Here is a 27600-nt window from a genome sequence, read left to right on the forward strand (position 1 = left end):
ATGGGGACCAAAATACAATAAATGTATATATGGTGTCAGTTTGTAGTAAAATTGTGTGGACCTCACTGCCAGACTTTGAAGGGTGAGGGGTTAATTTGCTAATGCTGGGCACAACATGACTGGAGGTGGTTATGTCACACATATGCTTCACTGTATGGATGGTATTGGGCAGGTGATGGGCAGTGCCTGGTTTCCTCCAGACATGATGCTGCCCCCACCATGATCACTGTATGGATGGTATTGGGCAGGTGATGGGCAGTGCCTGGTTTCCTCCAGACATGATGCTGCCCCCACCATGATCACTGTAGGGATGGTATTGGGCAGGTGATGGGCAGTGCCTGGTTTCCTGGTACCGCCCCTCCCACAAACACAGGTTAAGTGACTCAGTCAATTAACCTTCGCACATATATATATATATATATATATATATATATATATAGCAAACGAAATAGGCGACAGCACTCTCATAAGATGCAAATAAGCGGTCTTTATTCACATAGGCGTGAATAAAGACCGCTTATTTGCATCTTATGAGAGTGCTGTCGCCTATTTCGTTTGCTGTCTATGGAGATCTGTGACCTGGATCTGTCGTGACTGTGTGCACCTCATCATTTTTGTAAGGAACTACAGGAGTGCTGTTCTCTTTGGTTTTTTTCTATATATATATATATATATATATATATATATATATATATATATATACACAGTACAGACCAAAAGTTTGGACACACCTTCTCATTCAGAGTTTTCTTTATTTTCATGACTATGAAAATTGTAGATTCACACTGAAGGCACCAAAACTATGAATTAACACATGTGGAATTATATACATAACAAAAAAGTGTGAAAATATGTCATATTCTATGTTCTAGCCACCTTTTGCTTTGATTACTGCTTTGCACACTCTTGGCATTCTCTTGATGAGTTTCAAGAGGTAGTCACCTGAAATGGTCTTCCTACAGTCTTGAAGGAGTTCCCAGAGATGCTTAGCACTTGTTGGCCCTTTTGCCTTCACTCTGCGGTCCAGCTCACCCCAAACCATCTCGATTGGGTTCAAGTCTGGTGACTGTAGAGGCCAGGTCATCTGGCGCAGCACCCCATCACTCTCCTTCTTGGGCAAATAGCCCTTACACAGCCTGGAGGTGTTTGGGGTCATTGTCCTGTTGAAAAATAAATGATGGTCCAGCTAAACGCAAACCGGATGGAATAGCATGCCGCTGCAAGATGCTGTGGTAGACATGCTGGTTCAGTATGCCTTCAATTTTGAATAAATCCCCAACAGTGTCACCAGCAAAGCACCCCCACACTATCACACCTCCTCCTCCACACCAGCACACCTGTGAAGTGAAAACCATTTCAGGTGACTACCTCTTGAATCTCAACAAGAGAACGCCAAGAGTGAGCAAAGCAGTAATCAAAGCAAAAGGTGGCTACTTTGAAGAACCTAGAATATGACATATTTTCAGTTGTTTCACACTTTTTTGTTATGTCTATAATTCCACATGCATTAATTCATAGTTTTGATGCCTTCAATGTGAATCTACAATTTTCATAGTCATGAAAATAAAGAAAACTCTGAATGAGAAGGTGTGTCCAAACTTTTGGTCTGTACTGTATATATATATATATATATATATGTATATGTATATATATATATATATATATATATATATATATATACATACAGTATATATCCAGGTTATACCAGCATGGTCCATATCCCTATATATTGGCTGGGACCGATTTTGGGTGTGTTCTGGCCGAATAAAGGAGAACTATGGCAAAAATGTACTTATCCCCTATAGGGAATAAGGGATAAGTAGCTGATCACAGGGGGGGCCGACCGCTCGGGCCCACCTGCGATCTCCGAGATGAGACCCTGCGCTCAGTGAGGAGCGTGTGCTGCAGAAGTCACTCGCTCCATTTATTTTCTATGGGAGCCCCAAAAGGACCCGAGTACAGCATCATCAGCACTCCCATAGAAATGGATGGAGGGCGTGCAATCTACCTGTGAGACATGGCAAACCTTCTTGCGCGTATGAAAAAGATTAGAGCCTATGATTCCGAACTGGACAGATTGGTATCCATGAAGTTTATTTATCCTCGTGTAAAGGTCTCCAAAGTGCTGCTCTTGCCTAAGTGTATGTTTTATGCCTAGAAATGGTTGGCTACTCACTTTGTCAGTAGATTCTCATCCCATACATGAAGACAAGGGGGGAGATTTATCAAAACCTGTCCAGAGGAAAAGTTGACCAGTTGCCCATAGCAACCAATCTGATCACTTCTTTTGTTTTTCAGGGGTCTTGTTAAGAATGAAAGAATCGATCTGATTGGTTGCGATAGGCAACTGACCAACTTTTCCCTGCACAGATTTTGATAAATCTCCTCAATAAATATTACAACCATGTCACACACTTAGGGTTGCAACCTGGCCGGTATTTTCGACACCCAGACATTGTTTTTTTTTCATATAAAAATATCCGTGAAGCATTGGCCGGTATTTATCGAAGCTCTCTGTGATATACAGAGATGGAGAGGAGAGAGAACCTCAACCCCTCCCTCTGCCAGCTGAGCTCTGATTGGTGGAGATTGGGGGTGAACCTCATTCCTGGCTGCCCTCATCCTACTCTAAGTGACTGCAGCCCCTGTAAGTACTTACACTATGTATGATAAGGAGGGGGAGGGGGAAATGACAGAGTGATGATGGCAGCAGACTGATGAGGAGAGGGAGGGGAGGAGATGGCTGAGCAGCAGACTGATGAGAATATTAAGGATGTTTTAATGGATTTTTTTTATCTTTTTTTTGTTCAAGATCTTCTACAACTACAGGACTACAACTCCCATTGTAGTGTGTCTGTTCAGCCTGTGCCTCCTCCAACCTTGAGCCTTAGGGGAGCACAGACAGAGCACACTGGGAGTTGTAGTACTTTCATCTTTACTCACACTCAGTTACACATTTATTTTTGCTGCTGATTTTGCTGCCTATTGACTTCAATGAGTAACTAAATCTGCTACAGAAAATACAGTGTGAACAGTCCCTTAGGGTGCGTCCACATGAGCATATATAAATTCATATATGGGGGTCAGTATATAGTATAAACTTATGGGGACCAAAATACAATAAATGTATATATGGTGTCAGTTTGTAGTAAAATTGTGTGGACCTCACTGCCAGACTTTGAAGGGTGAGGGGTTAATTTGCTAATGCTGGGCACAACATGACTGGAGGTGGTTATGTCACACATATGCTTCACTGTATGGATGGTATTGGGCAGGTGATGGGCAGTGCCTGGTTTCCTCCAGACATGATGCTGCCCCCACCATGATCACTGTATGGATGGTATTGGGCAGGTGATGGGCAGTGCCTGGTTTCCTCCAGACATGATGCTGCCCCCACCATGATCACTGTAGGGAAGGTATTGGGCAGGTGATGGTAGTGTAATATTTTGGACTCTGGGCCAGGACATAGTGTTTTGGTGTCCTATGCACAAGAACTCAATCCTATAGACCAAGTGTACCTAATAAAGTGGCCAGTGAATGTAGATAGGTTTTGGATTTATTTTGACCCATTCAGGCTTCTGTACATGTTCCAGTAAAACCAATGCCATAGCTTTCTATGCAGCCCGGTTCTGAATACTCTTTCCTATATTCTCTGCTATTGAAATCTAGTGATGCAAGTTGAATGTCTAGTACAGTATTCTCAGTATTGGAAGCTTAGTGCCCTAATATTTTCACTTCTATAGGAATCAATTGAACAGTGGATCAGTGTTATCATCCTGTACCCCAAGTGTTATCATCCTGTACCCCAAGTGTTATCATCCTGTACCCCAAGTGTTATCATCCTGTACCCCAAGTGTCATCATCCTGTATCCCAAGTGTTATCATCCTGTACCCCAAGTGTTATCATCCTGTACCCCAAGTGTTATCATCCTGTATCCCAAGTGTTATCATCCTGTACCCCAAGTGTTATCATCCTGTACCCCAAGTGTCATTATCCTGTACCCCAAGTGTTATTATCCTGTACCCCAAGTGTTATCATCCTGTACCCCAAGTGTTATCATCCTGTACCCCAAGTGTTATCATCCTGTACCCCAAGTGTTATCATCCTGTACCCCAAGTGTCATCATCCTGTATCCCAAGTGTTATCATCCTGTACCCCAAGTGTTATCATCCTGTACCCCAAGTGTTATCATCCTGTATCCCAAGTGTTATCATCCTGTACCCCAAGTGTTATCATCCTGTACCCCAAGTGTCATCATCCTGTATCCCAAGTGTTATCATCCTGTACCCCAAGTGTTATCATCCTGTACCCCAAGTGTCATCATCCTGTATCCCAAGTGTTATCATCCTGTACCCCAAGTGTTATCATCCTGTACCCCAAGTGTTATCATCCTGTACCCCAAGTGTTATCATCCTGTACCCCAAGTGTTATCATCCTGTACCCCAAGTGTTATCATCCGGTACCCCAAGTGTTATCATCCTGTACCCCAAGTGTCATCATCCTGTACCCCAAGTGTTATCCCGTACCCCAAGTGTCATCATCCTGTACCCCAAGTGTTATCATCCTGTACCCCAAGTGTTATCATCCGGTACCCCAAGTGTTATCATCCTGTACCCCAAGTGTCATCATCCTGTACCCCAAGTGTTATCCCGTACCCCAAGTGTCATCATCCTGTACCCCAAGTGTAATTATCCTGTACCCCAAGTGTTATCCTGTACCCCGAGTGTTATCATCCTGTACCCAAAGTGTTATCATCCTGTACCCCAAGTGTCATCATCCTGTACTCCAAGCGTCATCATCCTGTACCCCAAGTGTTATCATCCTGTACCCCAAGTGTTATCATCCTCTACCCCAAGTGTTATCATCCTGTACCCCGAGTGTCATTATCCTGTACCCCAAGGGTTATTATCCTGTACCCCGAGTGTTATCATCCTGTACCCCGAGTGTAATTATCCTGTACCTCAAGTGTTATTATCCTGTACCCCAATTGTTATTATCCTGTACCCCAAGTGTTATCATCCTGTACCCCAAGTGTCATCATCCTGTACCCCAAGTGTTATCATTCTATATTCCAAGTGTCTTTATCCTGTACCCCATGTGTTATCATCCTGTACCCCAAATATCATCATCCTATACCTCAAGTGTTATTATCATTTACCCCATGTGTTATCATCCTGTACCCCGAGTGTTATCATCCTGTACCCCAAGTGTTATCATCCTGTACCCCAAGTGTTATTATCCTGTATCCCAAGTGTCATCATCCTGTACCCCAAGTGTAATTATCCTGTACCCCAAGTGTCATCATCCCGTACCCCAAGTGTCATCATCCTGTACCCCAAGTGTAATTATCCTGTACCCCAAGTGTTATTATCCTGTACCCCAAGTGTTATCATCCTGTACCCCAAGTGTTATCATCCTGTACCCCATGTGTCATCATCCTGTACCCCAAGTGTTATCATCCTGTACCCCCAAGTGTTATCATCCTGTGCCCCCAAGTGTTATCATCCTTTACCCCCAAGTGTTCTCATCCTATACCCCAAGTGTTATCATCCTGTACCCCAAGTGTCATCATCTGGTACCCAAAGTGTTATCATCCTGTACCCCAAGTGTCATCATCCTGTACTCCAAGTGTCATCATCCTGTACCCCAAGTGTCATTATCCTGTACCCCAAGGGTTATTATCCTGTACCCCGAGTGTTATCATCCTGTACCCCGGGTGTTATCATCCTGTACCCCAAGTGTTATCATCCTGTACCCCCAAGTGTTATCATCCTGTACCCCCAAGTGTTATCATCCTGTACCCCAACTGTCATCATCCTGTACCCCAAGTGTTATCATCCTGTACCCCAAGTGTTATTATCCTGTACCCCAAGTGTTATCATCCTGTACCCCAAGTGTCATCATCCTGTACCCCAAGTGTTATCATCCTATATCCCAAGTGTCATTATCCTGTACCCCAAGTGTCATCATCCTGTACCTCAAGTGTTATTATCATTTACCCCATGTGTTATCATCCTGTACCCCAAGTGTTATTATCCTGTACCCCGAGTGTTATCATCCTGTACCTCGAGTGTTATCATCCTGTACCCCAAGTGTTATCATCCTGTACCCCAAGTGTCATCATCCTGTACCCCAAGTGTCCTCATCCTGTACCCCAAGTGTAATTATCCTGTACCCCAAGTGTTATTATCCTGTACCCCAAGTGTCATCATCCCGTACCCCAAGTGTCATCATCCTGTACCCCAAGTGTTATCATCCTGTACCCCCAAGTGTTATCATCCTGTACCCCCAAGTGTTATCATCCTGTACCCCCAAGTGCTATCATCCTATACCCCAAGTGTCATCATCCTGTACCCCAAGTGTTATTATCCTGTACCCCCAAGTGTTATCATCCTGTACCCCAAGTGTCATCATCCTGTACCCCAAGTGTCATCAGTCTGTACCCCAAGTGTTATCATCCTGTACCCAAGTGTTATTATCCTGTTCCCTTAAGTGTTATCATCCTGTACCCCAAGTGTCATCATCCTGTACCCCAAGTGTTATCCTCCTGTACCCCCAAGTGTTATCATCCTGTACCCCAAGTGTCATCATCCTGTACCCCAAGTGTAATTATCCTGTACCCCAAGTGTTATCATCCTGTACCCCAAGTGTCATCATCCTGTACCCCAAGTGTCATCATCCTGTACCCCAAGTTTTATCATCCTGTATCCCAATTGTCATCATCCTGTACCCCATGTATTGTCATCCTGTACCCCAAGTGTCATCATCCTGTACCCCAAGTGTTATTATCATTTACCACATGTGTTATCATCCTGTACCCCAAGTGTTATTATCCTGTACCCCAAGTGTTATCATCCTGTACCCCCAAGTGTTATTATCCTGTACCTCAAGTATTATTATCATGTACCCCAAGTGTTATCATCATGTACCCCAAGTGTCATTATCCCGTACCCCAAGTGTTATCATCCTGTACCCCAAGTGTTATCATCCTGTACTCCAAGTGGTATCATCCTGTACCCCATGTCTTATCATCCTGTACCCCCAAGTGTTATTATCCTGTACCTCAAGTATTATTATCATTAACCCCAAGTGTTATCATCCTGTACCCCAAGTGTCATTATCCCATACCCCAAGTGTTATCATCCTGTACCCCAAGTGTTATCATCCTATACTCCAAGTGGTATCATCCTGTACCGCAAGTGTTATTGTCCTGTACCCCAAGTGTTATCATCCTGTACCCCAAGTGTTATCATCCTGTACTCCAAATGTTATCATCCTGTACCCCAAGTGTTATTATCTCGTACCCCCAAGTGTTATTATCCTGTACCTCAAGTATTATTATCATGTACCCCAAGTGTTATCATCCTGTACCCCAAGTGTCATTATCCCGTACCCAAGTGTTATCATCCTGTACCTCAAGTGTTATCATCCTGTACTCCAAGTGGTATCATCCTGTACCGCAAGTGTTATATTCCTGTACCCCAAGTGTTATTATGCTGTACCCCAAGTGTTGTCATCCTGTACCCCAAGTGTTATCATCCTGTACCCCAAGTGTCATTATCCTGTACCCCCAACTGTTATCATCCTGTACCCCAAGTGTCATTATCCTGTACCCCATGTGCCATTATCCTGTACCCCAAGTTTTATTATCCTGTACCCCAAGTGTTATCATCCTGTACCCCAAGTGTTATTATCTTTTACCCCAAGTGTTATCATCCTGTACCCCAAGTGTTATCATTCTGTACCCCAAGTGTCATTATCCTGTACCCCAAGTATTATCATCCTGTACCCCAAGTGTCATTATCCTGTACCCCAAGTGTTATCATCCTGTACCCCATGTGTCATTATCCTGTACCCCAAGTTTTATTATCCTGTACCCCAAGTGTTATCATCCTGTACTCCAAATGTTATCGTCCTGTACCCCAAGTGTTATCATCCTGTACCCCAAGTGTCATTATCCTGTACCCCAAGTATTATCATCCTGTACCCCAAGTGTTATCATCCTGTACCCCAAGTGTCATTATCCTGTACCCCAAGTGTTATCATCCTGTACCCCATGTGTCATTATCCTGTACCCCAAGTGTTATTATCTTGTACCCTAAGTGTTATCATCCTGTACTCCAAGTGTTATCGTCCTGTACCCCAAGTGTTATCATCCTGTACCCCAAGTGTCATTATCCTGTACCCCAAGTATTATCATCCTGTACCCCAAGTGTTATCATCCTGTACTCCAAGTGTCATCATCCTGTACCCCAAGTGTCATCATCCTGTACCCCAAGTGTCATTGTCCACAATGTCCGACTGTATTGTTCTATGACTCCTATTGCGGCACCAATGTTCTTTGGCCCCTAGTGTTATTGTATAGAGATAAGAGAACTGATTCCACTCCAATCGACTTCACTCCAAAATTCCCCAAAAACCGGTTCTATAAGTCTAGTATGACACAGTCCAGACCATTCCTCATTGCAGACTTCTCCCGTAAACAGAATTCTATGAAAGCAGAATGACTGTAGATTCATTTGTTTTTCGGTGTCAGTTTTGGACATTCCTCGGGTCAAGAAGGAAACACAAGGGTCCGGTGAGAATTATAGTCACTGCGGCCTCTGAAATACGTCAATCAATGGCCCTTTATTATTGGACCATATTAGCTGCAGAAACCTTGACCTCTCACCAGGTTGGGTAAAAGCCAAATATCACTTATCGAAGAGATGGAAAATTTAGACAGTCTGATTTTTGCAGGGTATGGTGGTGAGGGGACTATATACCATTATTTGGGCAACCCTATGAAAACATTACACGGACGATCTATGGCCCTGTTATTTGGGGACAATCATAACCTGGAAATGACAGTGAATAGTTTAGTGTCCCCTTGGTGACTACATCTATGGTTGCGTCTTGTGGTTGTGACTCAGCTGATCGAGCACTGGAAGAATGGGCTGTAGGACACAGATAAGTCCCCGCTCCCCGCTCTTATCCTTGTGTTTATTTTTGAACGTCTAGTAGGAACTTTCCATCTGACATCTGAAGCATTCAGTGTCCTCAGCACCATCCACGCACCATGACCGAGATACAGACCTGCACCAATGTGAGTATTAGGATCTCATTACATTAGATTCTGGCTTTTATATGTACAGAATGACTTACGACATAATATGTTCTGCAACGTTCTTTTATGTTTTACATTTCAATTCTGCACAGTTTTTAATATCTCTGCTTGCTGTCAGAAGCCGGGAAGATTCTTGACGTCTGGAGCTACAATTGTACCCGGTCTTAGAGACTTGTTTTTATAGAAAGACACATAGGGGGAGATTTATCAAAACCTGTCCAGAGGTAAAGTTGCCCAGTTGCCCATAGCAACCAATCAGATCGATGCTTTCATTTTTAACAAGGCCTCTGCAAAATGAAAGCAGCAATCTGATTGGTTGCTATGGGCAACTGGGCAACTTTACCTCTTGACAGGTTTTGATAAATCTCCCCCATAGGGTCTATTCATACGGCAGAATTTCCGCCTTAAATGAAAGCTCTATAGACTTATATGGGATTCCGCACTCCCATTCACACTTCTGAATTTCCGCTTGCGGAATTCCGCTAGCGTAAATTCAGAAGTGTGAATGGGAGTGCGGAATCCCATATTAGTCTATAGGGCTTTCATTTGAGGCGGAAATTCTGCCATATGAATAGACCCATAGGCTAGGTTCAGACTACGGAATCTCTGGGCAGAAAATCTACACCCGGAGATTCCGAGTGCGGCCAGGTAGGTGCTTTTCAAGCGGATTTTCCGTTCACAAATTCCGCTTCACAATTCCGAAGTGTGAATTTGTGAACAGAAACCCATTCACTTTACAATACATTTTAGAAAGCAGAATTTCTGCCTGCAATATCAAAGCGGAATTGCTGGCGGAAATTCCGTAGTCTGAACCTAGCCTTACACTGCAGGTCCTGTTGCTTTCAATGGAAATATGTGTCTTAGTTTAGTCACGTACATTATAGGTGCCTATTTAAAATAGGCAAGAAGAAGATAGAAGGGGACTTATGTATGTGTATTCCATCCCAAAAGTGAGTCAGAAAGCAAAATATGCAACCAGGACCGTGACAAAATAATGCAGCAGAGAGCTGATCCCTTTTACCTATACTGATACATTGTAACAAATTATCAAGACTGGAGAGAGATTTGCGCTGTGGTTATACTTTGCTCAAAGAATATTGCGTAGACCGGACCTTAGATTGCGTAGACCGGATATCTAAGGCTGGTTTCACATGCTTAGTGTTTCACATTTGTAAGGGTGTGTTCACTCTGCATTATTACTGCTGTCCGTTCAACCTATGTGTTTTATAGGAAAAACTGATGCTAAAAACAGATGCTGCTGTATTTCATACATAATAATCCGTTTCCATTGACCAACATCATAAGAAGAAAAGACAGACGACACTGTCTTTGGCATACGCAATAGTGTTTGTTTATTTTTCATTTTGTTTTGCATACAGCTAGATTAAACACACAGTAATGGAAACAATGAAACAGAGACAAAAACGCAGTGTGAACTCCTGAGCCTTAGCCAAAATCAGAAGCAGAACCTATGGAGAAAAAAAAAAAAACGTGTAATGGAAAATTTTGGACATTTTCCGTGTTTTGGGCCCACTCCTGGTTTTGGTGTACAAATGCTGGTGCGAAATGCTGCGCCAAATGCTGGCGTGTAAAACCAGCCGTAGTTGTGAGAATTACTAGGTCTGTGCAGGTTTTTCGTTTTTTGCTTTACTGACATCAAGCAGAGATTCCTGTGTGGGGAAAAAATCGTAACTATCGCAAGTATTCTGAATTTATTGTTATTTTATAATTGGGGGGGGGGGATTTATCAGTGATTTCACCAAAAAACTGATGTTAAAAAAAATGTGCAAATTGTCGTGCAAAACACAGTAATAGTCACAAACTTTTGAGTACATCAACGTGACATGATGTATATTTTTGTCATGTAGCATTAACCCTCTTAAAAGCTTCATAGATGGAGAGAAATGGCTGCTATTAGCAACCGTGACTCACCCCTTTTTGCCCGGCAGCGGTGATTGAAGCCTGGCATTAACCCTTTAGATTCTGCTATTAAAGATCAAATTCCTGGTGTCGGCGGGTTCATGGAATCCGCAGGGTAATCCCTGGGTCCTGATTAGCTAAGAGAACAGCAGGGGGTCCCTACCTGCCTCTGTGCCTTCTTATGGTGATCCAAATATATACAGGTAGCCTGTGCACCGAGCAATCAAAAGATAGCATGTACTAGTGCCTTATAGTGCCCTTTAGTGTTGAGTGCGAATATTCGCAATTCGAATATAATTATTGCAAATTTCGCATATTCGCGAATATGGCGAATATAGCACTATATATTCGCAATTACAAATATTTGTAATGTATTTTCCCCACAGAACACATCACAGTGATCTCATCCCTCCCTGCTTCCAGTTTGTGGTCTAAAGATGGCGCCTATACTATTTACTGTATTAGACTGGAGAACAAATTTTCGCAAACATGCGAATATGCAAATATGCAAATATTTGCGAATATCCTCATATTCGAGAATATCATCACTAAAGGATATTAGGAGATAGATAGATAGATAATATAGATAGATAGGTAGGTAGATAGTTATTCGAATGCGCATATGCGGATGTGAAAATAATTCGCGAATATATCGAATATGCAAATTTCGTGAATATAGGACGAATATATTATATTAGAATTTTCGCAAATGCGAATATGGCATATGCCGCTCATCACTAGTGCCCTGCGGTGGGAAAAAAAAGTGAGAAAAAGAATTAAATTTTTTTTTTTTTATAAAAGTGAATAAGCTCCTCCCCTAAAAGTTGAAGTCACTCAACTTTTCCCATTTTTTTCAAGTTAAATAATGTAAATAAAAAGAAACATATTTGATATCACCGCCTGCGGAAAATTCTGAACTATTAAAATATAATGATAGTGAAACCACATGGTAAATGGCGTAAACGTAAAAAAATACCGAAGTCGAGAAATGGCGATTTTTTTGTATCACTTCATATACCAGAAAACGTAAATAAATAAATAACTATGGAAGAAAAAATAAATAACAAATGAATAAAAAAAATAAAAACAGCAGTACAAATACATTTGGTATAGATCAGTGTTTCCCAAACAGGGTGCCTCCAGCTGTTCTTAAAACTACAACTCCCAGCATGCCCAGACAGCCTTCGGCTGTCTGGGCATGCTGGGAGTAGTAGTTTTAAGAACAGCTGGCGTCACCTGGGTGTGCCGACCGGTGTGCCTCCAGCTGTTGGAAAACTACATGTTGGGCGTTCTAGTTTTCCAACAGCTGGAGGCACACTGGTCGGGATACACTTAGTATAGATTGATGGATTTCTCCTAATGCAGTTTGCCAATGCCAATAGAATAAGCGTCTGCAAAAGTATATATATATATATATATATATATATATATATATATATATATATATATAGTGGCTGCAAAAAAAATATATATATATGTATGTATGTATATGTACACATTGTTACGCCGAGCGCTCCGGGTCCCCGCTCCTCCCCGGAGCGCTCGCAACATCCTCGCAATCGCAGCGCCCCGGTCAGACCTGCTGACCGGGTGCGCTGCGATACCTCTCCCAGCCGGGATGCGATTCGCGATGCGGGTGGCGCCCGCTCGCGATGCGCACCCCGGCTCCCGTACCTGACTCGCTCTCCGTCGGTCCTGTCCCGGCGCGCGCGGCCCCGCTCCTTAGGGCGCGCGCGCGCCGGGTCTCTACGATTTAAAGGGCCACTGCGCCGCTGATTGGCGCAGTTGGCTTAATCGGTCCATTCACCTGTGCACTTCCCTATGTATACCTCACTTCCCCTGCACTCCCTCGCCGGATCTTGTTGCCATCGTGCCAGTGAAAGCGTTTCCCAGTGTGTTCCTAGCCTGTGTTCCTGACCTCCTGCCGTTGCCCCTGACTACGATCCTTGCTGCCTGCCCTGACCTTCTGCTACGTCCGACCTTGCTCTTGTCTTCTCCCTTGTACCGCGCCTATCTTCAGCAGTCAGAGAGGTTGAGCCGTTGCCGGTGGATACGACCTGGTTGCTACCGCCGCTGCAAGACCATCCCGCTTTGCGGCGGGCTCTGGTGAAAACCAGTAGCAGCTTAGAACCGGTCCACTAGCACGGTCCACGCCAATCTCTCTCTGGCACAGAGGATCCACCCCCTGCCAGCCGAATCGTGACACACATATAAACACACACACCCACACACACACATATATATATATATATATATATATATATATATATAAATATATATATATATGCATACATACATACATGGCTAATATATATATATATATATATATATATATATATATATATACATACATATATATAAATATATAGTGTATGTATATCATGGTGCCATTTCCCTGTAGACTAGATTATATGTCCTATACACAGTTGAGAAGATGCATACAGTCCTTGTATTGGGCAGGCGGGAGATTTGAACCTTAGATTTCCTTATCGGTCCCCGGCACTAGGGCCTGAACCCTGGGAGTCCTATGTTATTTTCTGAACTGGTCTCTTCTCATGTGAGGTTGGATTTATCCTGCCAAGTTATGGTAAAATGACGTTAACATTATCTGTACAATGTGATTTCTGGATTTGCCCATGGAAGGATATTTTAGATGTCGCATGGTGTCTTGCAGCTTTGTTTGCCCGAGCCTTTTATTATTACCATAGACAATCCCTGAGCATCCACTACTCTCTCAGTAAAGGAATTCTTCCTGATATTACTGCAGAAACCTCTAATATAACACTATGTCCTCTTGTGGTAGTTTTTCTTCTTTTGAATCTCCTCTCCTCCTTGCTGTACTTATTCCCTTTTATTTCCCTCTGTCTCATCTTTCTTCTACGTTAAGGTCCTTTATCCTTTCCTGCTACGTTTTATCCTGTGATCCATTTACTAGTTTAGTATCTTCTATGAACTCTGAAATCCAGTATCCAATACTGCGCACAATACTCCAAGTGAGGTCTCACCAGTGCTCTGTACAGAGAGGGATAAGTACTAGTGTTGAGCGGCATAGGCCATATTAGAATTCGCGAATATATGGACGAATATTCGTCATATATTCGTATATTCGTAATATTCTCGTTTTATTTTCGCATATGTGAAAATTCGCGTATGCGAAAATTTACATATGCGAAAATTTACATATACAAAAATTAGCATAAGCGAAAATTTGCATGTACGAAAATTAGCATATGCAAATTTTCGCATATATGAAAATTCGCATACACAAATTTTCATATATGCGAAAATTCGTATGCGCAAATTTCCGTATATGCGAATATTCATATATACAAATTTTCGTATATGCGAAAAGTCGCGCCTACAGATTTTCGCATATGCGAACATTCGCTCACCTGTCTCACACAGTAGTATTAGAGCTGGAAGCAGAGAGGGGTGATCACTGTGATGTGTATTGTGAAAAAAATAAAAATAAAAAACAACCAATATTCGTCATTACGAATATATAGTGCTATATTCGCGAATATGCGATAAAATAAAATACTTCCCTCTACTTCTAATACCTCTCCCTATACAGTCATAAGCTCCTCCTTCTCTACTGCTAATACCTCTCCCTATACACCCATGAGCACTTCCCTTTCTACTGCTAATACCTCTCCCTATACACCCATGAGCACTTTCCTCTACTGCTTATTAGTGTTGCTCGCGAATATTCGCAATTTGAATATTATTCGCGAATATCGCATATTCGCGAATTCGCGAATTTCGTGAATATAGCGCTATATATTCGTAATTACGAATATTAGTTTTTGTTTGTTTTTCACAGTACACATCACAGTGATCACCCCTCTCTGCTTCCAGCTTGTGTGGTGTAAAGAAGGCTCTAATACTACTGTGTGAGACTGACGTGCAAAAATTCGCATATACGAAAATAAAATGAGAATATTACGAATATGCAAATATTCGCGAATATACGACGAATATTCGTCCATATATTCGCGAATTCGAATATGGCCTATGCCGCTCAACACTACTGCTTATACCTCTCCCAGTACACTCATGACCACTTCCCTCTACTGCTTATACCTCTTCCTATACACCCACGAGCACTTCCCTCTCTACTGCTAATACCTCTCCCTATACATTCTGCCAGCATTTCCTGCTGCTCTATTACATTGCCTGCCTACCTATCTTTTTGTGACACTCTCAGGCTATGTGCACAGTTTATCAGCCACGGTGCTTTGTCAGGTGAGGCCTAAAATTGTCTAAAAAAGTGTTTAAAACAAATGTGGTGCCAGTCATTTTAGCCAGTATTTTGGTACACTGCATTGAGACTCTGATGCATTCCTGGAAAATCTAAAAAATCTGCCTAAATGTGTAAGAAGTCACACAATTATATTCTACTGACAAAGCTTTATAACATTTTAAGGGAGAAAAATATGTCGGTGACATCAAAGGAGGAATGAAGCCGGCAATGAAGATCATCATAATGGGAATCGTAGATATCAGACCCAAAAGGTAAAATAAATTGAGTGAATTGTTAAATGGTAACTTCTATATATTATTTATTTAGTTATTTTCTTTTATATGCTAATGCCGCTTTTTGGCCATTGATGTAGGAGGATTGTTCCATTGACTTACTATAGAGTTTGTACGCAGCAGCGCACAGACAGCGGGGAGAAACAGAACTCAAACCTTCGCCTTTCCCTGGCCATTCTAGCGATTGGTGGGGGTCTCAGCACCTGGCCTCCCATTTAGGAAAACTTTTTTCATGTTTCTATGACACTTTGTTTGTTACTTCCCCCCCCCCCCCCTCCCCCCCCAGGCTCCTTTAGAAAGGTGGGGTTCTGAGCAACTTACTATTTAGCCACACCCTAAGCTCCGCCCTACAAAAAAGATGAGACTCTGCAGCAAAATTCATAGCTGACCCCTTGTCTGAGAATTGAACTTATGGTAGAGCTGGGCGGAATTATGAGCAAAAACGTGTATCACGGTATTTGTGTAAGTGATAGCGGTTCCACGGTATTTAACGGTATTCCCTCCCCCCCATGTGTCCTGGGCACCGCTTCTATTCTCCCCCCCCCCCCCCAATGAATTATCAGCTGCGGTGTCCCCACATGTATCCCCACATAATGTCGCCGCAAACGCTCCTCTGCTCTTCCTCCTATGAGTTGCGGGCCGCCGGCGCTAGAAATCTGTACTGTACTACATATAACGTTTCCCGGGCTCTGGTACTGTCTTCCCTGTCCTACGCTGCGGTCCTCTTGCTGTTTTCTTAGGACGAGAAAGTCACAGAGCCACCGGCCTATCATCGGTCGGGGCGGGACATCGCTGCGGCCGGTGACAGGTTGACGACTCTGTGACGTTCCCATCCCCAGGACCGCAGCGGAGGGACCATGAGGCCAGTAACGGGGAACATCGGAAGGGGAGTTAAAGTTCATTTTGTTTATTTTTGCAGCCCGGACAATGTTATTTGTAGTACAGTACAGATTTCTAGCACCATCAGCCCGCAACTCAGAGGATGAGCAGAGGAGCGCTTGCGGGTGGCATGATGTGGGGACAGCACAGCTGATAATTCATTGGGGGGGGGGGCGGAAGAAAAGCAGAACAGCGCTCGCAGGTCACATATGATTAGTTCCCCGATGTGGGAACAGCGCACTGCGGCGGATAATTCACTCATTTGAGGGGCTCAACCGGTATTGCAATATGGGGCAAAATTCATATCATCCAGGAAAAAAAAGTCTTTATTCGGTATGAACCAGTAAACCGCCCAGCACTAATTTATGGCATCCCAAACCCCGTACTTTGTACAGTATGTCTTTGTAAAGTAATGTTGCCTGTATAAAAGGAAGGACTAGGAAGGTTCACACCAGCCATTTGCATTATCTAATGACAGGGATGTTAAGCCCTAACCTGTCCCCGGCTCTTGGGCCACGCGATCCAATAAGTGGGTGACCCAAACCAAAGTGGCCATTGGTTCCTAAACTTAGTGACAAGACTGGGACTAAAAGGAAAGGCAACCAGAGATGGCAGGTTGGGATAGTACCTGGTCGTCACATATCAACCGGATAAGCAGCAGCGGGAAATCAGGATACAGTCCAAAGGTCAAAAAGCCAGGAGATCACAGGGTCAAGGACGCGGCCACTTGTGGGTGGCAACGTGATGCCCTTTACGATGCTGCGTGGCACAATGGCTTTTATTGCACAACCAGAAATCACTGTGTAGCTCAGGCCTAATAATTGTGCAAATGTGCTGGGTTCCGTGCTAAGTCCCTTTTTGGAGCTGCTTCCTTGCTGGGGTCCTAAATAAGGGAATCTCCTTTATTAGGGTTTTTAAAGGGGTATTCCGGTGGAATTTTTTCCCCCTTTTTAAATCAACTGATGCCAGAAAGTTAAACAAATTTGTAAATTACTTCTATTAAAAAATCTTAATCCTTCCAGTACTTATTAGCTGCTGCATACTACAGAGGAAATTCTTTTCTTTTTGGAACACAGAGCTCTCTGCTGACATCACAACCACAGTGCTCTCTGCTGACATCTCTGTCCATTTTAAGAACTGTCCAGAGCAGCATATGTTTTCTATGGGGATTTTCTCCTGCTCTGGACAGTTCTTAAAATGGACAGAGATGTCAGCAGAGAGCACTGTGGTCATGATGTCAGCAGAGAGCTCTGTGTTCCAAAAAGAAAAGAATTTCCTCTGTAGTATGCAGCAGCTAATAAGTACTGGAAGGATTAAGATTTTTTTTTTTTTTTTAATAGAAGTAATTTACAAATCTTTTTAGCTTTCTGGCACCAGTTGATTAAAAAAAAAAAAAAAAAGTTTTCCACCGGAGTACCCCTTTAAGGACAAACCCCTTAAAAATCACTATTTCTAGTGATCATATATAAAAGTGATAATATAATATTGAATATAAAGTAATCTAAATGTGTGTTTAGTCCTCAATGGGGGGCGCTATTTAATACTGTCCTCTATGCAGCTTTACAGTCGGGTTGCTGTGTCCTAAAGACGCAGAGGAAGATGTCGCTTTTCTACTGACAGTCAACTTTCAGGACAGATCTATAATCCGAAATGCAAAATTTGCAGGAATTTGGGGCGCAGAGGAGAAAAAAATCCCTTATTTCCCATTCACAGCTGGAGACAACTTTAAGGTAAGAAGCTTGTCTGTCACAGCAGAGGACCTTTTCACTGTATATATTGTTTGTTTCCATGAGATCTGTCAGTGCCAAAGAATTGTGTATGTAGGGCTACAGGGTCTGCCCTCAGAACAGATTATTTACAATCAATGGTCTTAAAGGGGTACCCTGACGGAAAACATCTTATTCCCTATCCAAATGATAGAGGATAAGATGTCTGATTGCAGAGGTCCCTCCGCTGGGGACTGCTACCATCTCCAACGCCAGTCATCTGGTGCACGGGGAGAACTCCGCTCCATGCCGGATGACTGGCGACCTCAGCTGCCACACCCCTCCATTCATGTCTATGGGAGGAGGTCCCATAGACATGCATGGAGGGGGCGTGGCGTGATGGCATGAAAGCGGAAGCTCCAAGGCTCCATGTTCTGGCCGCCGCTGCAGCAAGCCCAGAGACCCCCCCTCTATCAGATATTTTATCCCCTATCCCTTGGCTAGGTGATAAGATGTTTTCAGAGGAGTTCCCCTTTAAAGGGGTACTCCCGTGGAAAACTTTTTCTTTTTTTTTTTTAAATCAACTGGTGCCAGAAAGTTAAACAGATTTGTAAATCACTTCTATAAAAAAAAAAAAATCTTAACCCTTGCAGTACTTTTTAGGGGCTGTATACTAAAAAGAAATACATTTCCTCTGATGTCATGACCACAGTGCTCTCTGCTATTTTAGGAACTGTCCAGAGCAGGAGAAAATACCAATAGCAAACATATGCTGCTCTGGACAGTTCCTAAAATGGACAGCAGGGGTCAGCAGAGAGCACTGTGGTCATGACATCAGAGGAAATGCATTTCTTTTTTGGATTTCTCTTTAGTATACAGCCCCTAAAAAGTACTGGAAGGATTAAGATTTTTTTTAATAGAAGTGATTTACAAATCTGTTTAACTTTCTGGCACCAGTTGATTTAAAAAAAAAAAAAAAAGTTTTCCATGGGAGTACCCCTTTAAACTTCACAAAGAGTTTCCCCTTGTCCATTCTCCATGACCCTGTTCTCTGCCGGATATATAACAAAGCTTCTTCTCATTCCAGATGGAGATCCTCTGTGAACACCAACAGATGAAGGTCCTCGTAGATGGACAAGGACTCTGCGACTTCACACACCGTGTGCCCCAGCTCAAAGCAGTGACAGGTGTTAGGGTGACAGGAGACATTAGACTTACCAAGGTGGCATAAGAAGCCCTGGGCACAGAAAACATGCCATTGCCTTAGCTCCGGCCCACTTCATTTTACTATTTGCCTGGTACTATGTTTCTACTTTGTTGATAACTTTCTACAGCTCTGTACCAGTCTATTATTTATTTAATACTAGCAGTGTATTCTCTGCCAGATAGTCAGCAGGTTGTCTAAAAGTCCCGGGCAACCTCTGTAGACCAAGAGTAACGTGATCAGAACTGCCAGAAGTTTCTTGGGGTCTTCATGCAAAAAAAAAAAAAAAAAAAAAAAAAAAAAAAAAAACACCCTCACATAAGGGGGTGAGTTAGGGTTTATTTAACTATCCTATATTTTTTAGTCGACATATAAGGCTCCTTTCACACTATTTGTTGTTTTAAAGGGTAACTTTCATCCAAAAACATTTGATATATTATAGATTAATGTATGCAGAATAACTTTCCAATGGAATGTTATTGAAAAATATGCTTATTTCTATTTAATTTTCCACTTTGAAAAAATGACCACTAGAGGTCTCCCTACCAGTCCTGGCCGCAAGCCCTTTTTATAGATTTCAGACTCATGCTGGAGTCCTAAATCACAGACTGCAGCCGGGACACAGACAAGCTCAGCTGGCAGCTCTGAATCTTCTCTCTGTTTACAACTGCATGTGCAGAGAGAAGAAAGATCGGAGCTCAGATAGTAAAATGAATGAGGGCATGCAGTAAGGCAGAGTCAGGAGTATGCCCTGCTGAGCTAGGAGCACAGTGCTGGCCCTGCCTGTCTGATTGACAGGCAGGGAGCAGTGCTGAGCTTGTCTGTGTCCCGGCTGCAGTATGAGATTTAGGACTCCAGCATGAGTCTGAAATCTATTGAAAAAAAAAGGGGGCTTACAACCAGGACTGGTAGAGAGACCTCTAGTGGGCATTTTTTTTCAAAGTGGAAAATTAAATAGAAAGAAGCATATTTTTTAATAACATGCAATTGGAAAGTTATATTCTGCATACATTAATCTATAATATATCAAAAGTTTTTTTGATGAAAGGTACCCTTTAAAGACCTGTTACAATGTCCCGTTAAGAAAACCTTTAAAAACAGCCCTTAAAATATCCCATTCAAGTCTATGGTATTTTCTGATTATCCAATATCACCCGTTATAGCCCGTTATGAATAACGGACGTCATTTGTGACGGGAGAAAAATGAGTGCATGTAACATTTTTTTCTCCAGTCACAAATAATGGCCGTTTTTAAGAGTTTTCTTAAGGGGACATTGTAACGGGTCTTTAAAACGGAGCAACATATAGTGTGAAAGGAGCCTTCGTAACACGTGTACAAAGTTTCATCAAAATATCTCCAGCCATGTTGAAGCTATACTGGAACAGATACAGTAGGTACACACACATACATACGCACACGTTGAGTTTTTTACATAAAGGCCAGTCTACCTGGTGCCATTGAACCATTCTCTTGGCACTCATTCTCTAGTTCTCTTATTTCATTGGAACCATACTACGACTTTTTTGATACCTGTCCAATATTTCTTTGGTACCATGCTGCCATTCTGTCCACTATTTCATTGGTTTGCCCGATTCTATTCTACTACTTGCTTAACACCAGTTTAGTATTTCCTTGGTTTCCTTCATTCTATTAATGAATACCAGTCTACCATTAGCCTTTTTTTTTTTTTTTTTTTTTTTTTATTGGTACCAGTCTACTATTGCCTTTTGGTACCATTTTGCTGTTTTCTTGGTACTAGTCTTATCTTACTTGATAACTGCCTATTATTGCTTTTTGGTGCCATTCTGTTTTCTTGGTATCAGTCCACTATTTAATTGGTACCAGTCTACTACTTACTCGATACCTGTGTATAATTTCTTGTACCAATCCAATGTTTGCTTAGTACTATTGGCTTGGTATTAGTCTACATGGCACCATCTTCTATTTGCTTGCTAGATGAAGTTTCATAGGCTATTATTGTATATAAAATGATACAACTTGAGCCCATTAGATTGCTTGTTAGTGGCCAATAAAGCGATCAGATCACATAGCGCCACCTTGTAAATGGTGATTTCTTAATGTTAATGTTATTTTGATATGAAGTAATTAAAAGGACACTATTCCATTCTGCTATGTCCATGGTATATACTGCTGACTGGGTTACCATTCTACAAAAGCACTTTCTTTAGTACTGCAGCATACAGAGCGCTACAAGCAAATCCCACATAGAACAATCCATGGATGCCCACTATGGATATCACTGCATGCCATCTAGTGCAACCACTACATAAAATGCCGGTCCAATTGGCGCTCCAACACTATAGGCAGCCTAAACAGCTTGTCGTAATGGAGCGCCGATAACACTGATCAATGCTGTGCTATGGTACAGTATTGTTCAGTGTATAAAACTGAAAGATTGCAGGAAATTAAATAGTGAAATTAAACGTCCAAAAAGGGTTAATAAATGTGTAGAAGTCCCTTTCCTAATAAAAGTTTCAATTTCGTTCCTAGGCAAGTGCTTTTTTTCAGCATTCTGTAGAAAGCCGAAAGTAGCACCTACCTAGGTGTGAAACGGCTGTAGCCTGTTATGCCCTGCTATCTCTGAACCTCATGGTTAGGCGAGTACCATACAATTTTTCTTCACTTAATGCTGTTCCTGACAAAGTACAATTGGTGGCACAAAAAAAAAGCCTTTATATGGGTCTATGAGTGGGAAATGTAAAGGGGTATGGCTGTTAGGGGTCAAGGAGGAAAAAACTAAAGTGCAATAAATGAAAAATACCTGCGTCTTTAAAGGGTTACTCCACAAGAAAACATTTTCTCTTAAATCAACTAATGCCAGAAAGTTGAACAGATTTGTTAATTACTTCAATTGAAAAATCTTAATCCTTCCAGTACTTATCAGCTGCTGTATGCCCAACAGGAAGTTCTTTTCTTTTTGAATTTCCTTTCTGTCTGACCACAGTGCTCTCTGCTTACACCTCCTCTGTCCATGTCGGGAACTGTCCAGAGCAGGATAGGTTTGCTATGGTGTCAGCAGAGAGCACTGTGGTCAGGCAGAAAGGAAATTCAAAAAGAAAAGAACTACCTCTGTAGTATACAGCAGCTGATGAGTTCTGGAAGGATTAAGATTTTTTAAATAGAAGTAATTTACAAATCTGTATAACTTTCTGGCACCAGTTGATTTAAAAAAAAAAATATATATGCTTTCCAGCAAAGTAACGCTTTAAGGGGTTAAAGGGGTACTCCTCTGCTCAGCGCTTGGAACAAACTGTTCTGAACGCTGGAGCCGGGAGCTCGTGACATCATAGCCCCGTCCCCTCAATGCAAGTCTATGGGAGGAGCGTGACATCCACCACGCCCCCTCCCATAGACTTGCATTGAGGGGGAGGGGTGTGACATAATGAGGGGGTGGGGCTATGACATCACGAGCTCCCGGCGCCTGCTCCAGCGTTCGGAACAGTTTGTTCCAAACTCTGAGCAGTACCCCTTTAAGGGCGGTTTTACATACATGCGTCAGTGCAGTTTTTTTTTTTTTTTTTTTTATGAGCCAAAACTTCATGTGGATCAAGTAGTAGAACACCACAACTGGGGCACAAAAGGTCTAAGTACAACCAACGATCGATACACAGACTAGTGGTGTCCCTTTGTGTCCTGGCTTTGTACACTCCTGTATTGGTTTCTTGCGGAATCCAACAGGAAAATACAATGTATGTCTCCATAATAAATTGGACTCCTATGAAGGTACCATACGGCCCATAGACTTCTATTGGTACCAAGTTACATCATCATACAACTCGGAGGTTGCGTTGGAGCTGTAATGTAGCCACGTGTACAGAAAAGGATCCAAGAAAGAAAAAAACAAGCGTGGAGCCTTTATAAGGATAAAATAAGATTTTATTTATAATTTTATTGTAAAGGCGAACATAAAATTTAAGATGGCCAATTGGGCTTATGTACAATTTATCTAGTATCCCAAAAGAGGAGGGGGGGGGGGGTAAAAAAGGAAACATAAGTCTTGGGCGCACAGAATGTCACGTGTGGAAAGTAATACGGATGACCATTTAACTATTCACCCACACTGAACCATACAAGGTAAACTATGCGACAGGCATGGCCATCCTGAACCTCCCCGGCTGTCTTGGTGTTAGTCGCTCATACAAAAAAAATTAAATTAAAAACACAAAAAATAAATTTCAAAAACAATAAAGAAGCAATACAAAAACAAAACAGTGGCGACAGACTGACAACTAGACACATATCTAGCCCCGTGTTAACACATCTCCTGCATGGACATCCCCATACGTCCTCTCAGACTTACAATGGAAAATAGCTGCCACCAGTCTCATGCTGTGCTATAGAACAGCGGACTTAAATAGTCAAGATGCCTTGTAAGCCTGATCGTGCTGCCAACGTTAGATTTATCAATATATAAATAAGTCAGACTCAATTTTTTCCCCCCAGAATTTTGTCTCATCCTGCTACATAAACCCTATTGCTATTATAAGAAATGATAAGAAATGTAACCCCTACGCGCAAACTGAAGTCAATGTCTGTCAAGTTCTATCAGCTGTTTTTGGACTACAGCAAAATGGCCACCACTACAACACCCAAAATGGCAAATCTGGCTTACAATGTATAAAGCTGGCCATACACATTTAGATAAGGGTCTGCTTTGCCCATAGACGTAACGGGACAGGCCAACCATCGAATGTTCAACATTGGTCTCTTGGCTCCCTACGAGACTAGAGAAGGAACGGATATGTTGGATTTCCATTGGGCAATCCATTTGTTCTTGGGGAGATAAGCAGAGTAAGCCGGTGGCCGAACAAGCATTCCGTTGACCGCTATCTTCTGTGTATGGCCAGCTTTGGGGCCATAAGGGTGTGACACAGAATGACTAAGCATAGTTGACATACAGGGATATAATAGCCAGAAAGATTAATCCTGTTAGGATTATTTAGTTCCGAACGCTGGGAGCGGGCTGCGGGGGTTGTGATGTCACCCCCTCAATGCAAGTCTATGGGAGGGGGCGTGACAGAAGTCACGCCCCTCCCATAGACTTACATTGAGTGGGCATGGCGTCACGAGGGGCACTGTCGTGATGTCACAACCCCTCGCAGCCCACTCCCAGTGTTTGGAACTAAATGTTCCGAACGCTGGGGCAGTGGAGTACCCCTTTAAAGGAGATATCCAGTGCTGAAAAACTTGGGTGTGTCAGCCGCCGCTTCATGCGGTGGGCGACACCCGCTATCTGGCCAGCTAGCCGGAGCCCCGTACAGGAGATCTTGGGGAGCCCCAGCGGTCGGACCCCCCCGCGATCTGAAACGTATCCACTATCCTTAGGATAGGAGATAAGTTTTTCAGCACTGGACTACCCCTTTAAAGAAAACTCCAGCTAAATAAACCAGATAACGCAAATATTTCTATTTCCTATGCCACATGGAGTGTTATTGGAACAACAATAGAACTAAGAAGACGTGCATGTGTTCCAGGACCGCAAACATTCACAAGGGTACACGAGCGATTCGGAGTGACGCAACCTTTCGGGATAAGACGGGACAATCTTTTATCCAATGGCAATTTTTCAAAGACAAAATACATCACAATGAACATACTAATAAAAATATATAAAAAAAAGCAAAAATCTAACGAATTGTTTAAATGTTTAAAAGGGAAAATAAGTTTAGACCGGAAAATGACTTCACTTTGGAACAGACTTTGACAGGAAGTATGAGGCAATCGGTAATAAAAATAACGTCTAATAACAGAGGGTGCCGCTATACTGCGCCAATAGTTGTCAGCCAAACGTGTTTGTATGACAGCCATTAATCTTGATAGCCTACACACATGTGCATGGTAAGTTTTCAGCTGTTTTAGATGGGCAGGTCTCTGCTCGATACAAGTGCCGATCCACAATGTTCAAGGTGATCACTTCTGTCTAAGTGCTATATATATATAGATAGATCATTCAGGCAGCCATTCATTATTGTTGGCACTAGAGTTGAGCCAACTTACAGTAAATTGGCTTGTAGCGAACCTCGCAGCTCGGCTGTTGATTACTTTAGTCTGTGTAAATTAGTTCAGCTTTCCAAGGGCTCCAGTTGCCTGAAAAAGGTGGATACAGACCTAGGAAACCTAAGACTGACATCCCAGACTTTTCCAGGCAACCAGAGCCCTAGGAAAGCTGAACTAATTTACGCAGACTAAAGTAATCAACAGCCGAGCTGCGAGGTTCGCTACGAGCCAATTTACTGTAAGTTGGCTCAACTCTAGTTGGCAGCACATCCCCCGTTTACACATAGAGATAGCCTGCTGACAAATGATGACCTTCAAGCATAAATAATCCCAGAGATCAGCTGATAAAAAGAGGTTATTCAATCCGCAGCTGATCACTGGGTCTATGACATGAGGCTACTATCTGCCAGTTCTGCCCATAATCGGCCCATTAAATACAGTCCTAGGTCTCTATCAGACTCTAGTGGAGGCTTATCTCTAGGGAAAATAAAAGGATCAGGCAATGAAATTCAATGTGTCTGATCCTTCTTTTGAGAGTTGGGAGACCACCATACACATTGCATAGAGTAGATAGCCTGCGTCATCTGACTTTAATATGTATGGAGGCCTATAGGAACAAGGGCAAGGGAGTATTACTCTACAGATAGTAGTGGATGCATGGAATAGCCTTCCTGTAAAAGTGGTATTTGCAGCAAATACAGTGAAGGAGTACTCCAGAGGGGGGAAAAAGGATTTCAACTCAACTGGTGCCAGAAAGTTAAACAGATTTGTCATTTACTTCTATTTCATAATCCTAATCCTTCCAGTACTTATCAGCTGCTGTATGCTCCAGAGGAATTTGTGGAGTTCATTCAAGTCTGACCACAGTGCTCTCTGCTGACACCTGTGTCCCTGTCAGGAACTGTGTAGAGCAGAAAAAGTTTACTATGAAGATTTCCTCTCGCTCTGGACAGTTCCTGACATGAACAGAGGTGTCAGCAGAGAGCACTGTGGTCGGACTGGAAAGATCTATACAAGTTCCTCTGGAGCATACAGCAGCTGATAAGTACTGGAAGGATTAAGATTTTAATAGAAGTCATTTACAAATCTGTTTAACTTTCTGGCACCAGTTGGTTTGAAACACCCTTTTTTTTCTGGAGTACCCCTTTAAGCATGCTTGGAATAGGCATAAGGTGATTCTTCGTAGAAGATGGGACCAGGCTCTTATCTACCAAAACATTCTAAGTGTCATCCGGCTCTGGCACCTCTGTGATCAAACTTTACTAGGATATTGCCTCTTGAAAGGATATATCCAAGAGTAGAAAAACTGCTCATTTCTATTAAAGGGGTACTCCAGAGAAAAACATTCTTTGTAAATCAACTGGTTCAAAGCGAAATTTCAGGTGGAAATTCCATAGTCTGAACCTAGCCTTAGTGCTCTCTGATGACACGTGTCTCGGGAACTGTACAGAGTAGAAGCAAATCCCCATAGCAAACCTCTCCTACTCTGTGCAGTTCCCAAGACAAGCAGAGATGTCAGCAGAGAGCACCGTTTCCAGACAGATTAGAACAACTCAACTTCAGTAGCTGATAATTATTGGAAGGATTAAGATTTTTTTAATAGAAGTAATTTACAATCTGTTTCACTTTCTGGAGCCAGTTAATCTAAAAAAAAATATTTTTCTGGAATACCCCTTTAAACAGATTTGTAAATTACTTCTATTTAAAAAAATCTTTACCCTTCCAGTACTTTTTAGCAGCTGTATGCTACAGAGGAAATTCTTTTCTTTTTTTGTCTTTTCCACAGTGCTCTCTGCTGACACCTGATGCCCGTATCAGGAACTGTCCAGAGCAGGAGAAAATCCCCATTGCAAACCTCTCCTGCTCTGGACAGTTCCTGGCACGGACAGAGGTGTCAGCAGAGAGCAATGTGGACAAGACAAAAAAAGAAATTCAAAAAGAAAATCATTTCCTCTGTAGCATACAGCTGCTAAAAAGTACTGGAAGGGTAAAGATTTTTTTAATAGAAGTCATTTACAAATCTGTTTAACTTTCTGGTACCAGTTGATTAAAAAAAAAATATATTTTCCACCGGCGTACACCTTTAAAGGAGTAGTCCAGTGAAGAACAACTAATCCCCTAGCCTAAGGATACGGGATAAATTTCAGATCGCGGGGGTCCGACTGCTGGTGCCCCTTTGCGATCTCCCGTACGGGAGATCGCGGGGGGGGGGGGGGGGGGGCCCAGTGG

At 42.5% G+C, this 27600-nt stretch overlaps 1 protein-coding gene across 2 annotated transcripts; it reads left to right on the plus strand.

Moving 5' to 3' along the window:
• The first annotated feature begins 8856 nt into the window (after positions 1-8856).
• Positions 8857-19645, plus strand: LOC130295132 (galectin-related protein A-like). 2 transcript variants are annotated; one of them, XM_056545506.1, is made up of 4 exons: positions 8857-9086; positions 15454-15542; positions 18001-18172; positions 19236-19645. In XM_056545506.1, the coding sequence occupies exons 1-4, from the start codon at positions 9060-9062 to the stop codon at positions 19377-19379; spliced, it is 432 nt and encodes a 143-aa protein (XP_056401481.1). In that variant the 5' UTR covers positions 8857-9059; the 3' UTR covers positions 19380-19645. The 2 variants fall into 2 exon arrangements, with proteins under 2 accessions (XP_056401481.1, XP_056401480.1); XM_056545505.1 differs by lacking the exon at positions 8857-9086 and adding an exon at positions 13423-13614.
• Positions 19646-27600: the final 7955 nt, after the last annotated feature.

The sequence above is a fragment of the Hyla sarda genome, chromosome 11, assembly GCF_029499605.1.
Source record: "Hyla sarda isolate aHylSar1 chromosome 11, aHylSar1.hap1, whole genome shotgun sequence".
Classification (NCBI taxonomy): Eukaryota; Metazoa; Chordata; class Amphibia; order Anura; family Hylidae; genus Hyla; species Hyla sarda.

Coding starts and splice junctions, on each gene's coding strand:
- LOC130295132 (XM_056545505.1), top strand. CDS start 13,555: ATGTTATTTTCTGAACTGGTCTCTTCTCATGTGAGGTTGGATTTATCC. Junction 15,543..18,000: donor GTAGATATCAGACCCAAAAG/GTAAAATAAATT, acceptor TCCTCTATGCAG/CTTTACAGTCGGGTTGCTGT. Junction 18,173..19,235: donor CAGCTGGAGACAACTTTAAG/GTAAGAAGCTTG, acceptor TTCTCATTCCAG/ATGGAGATCCTCTGTGAACA.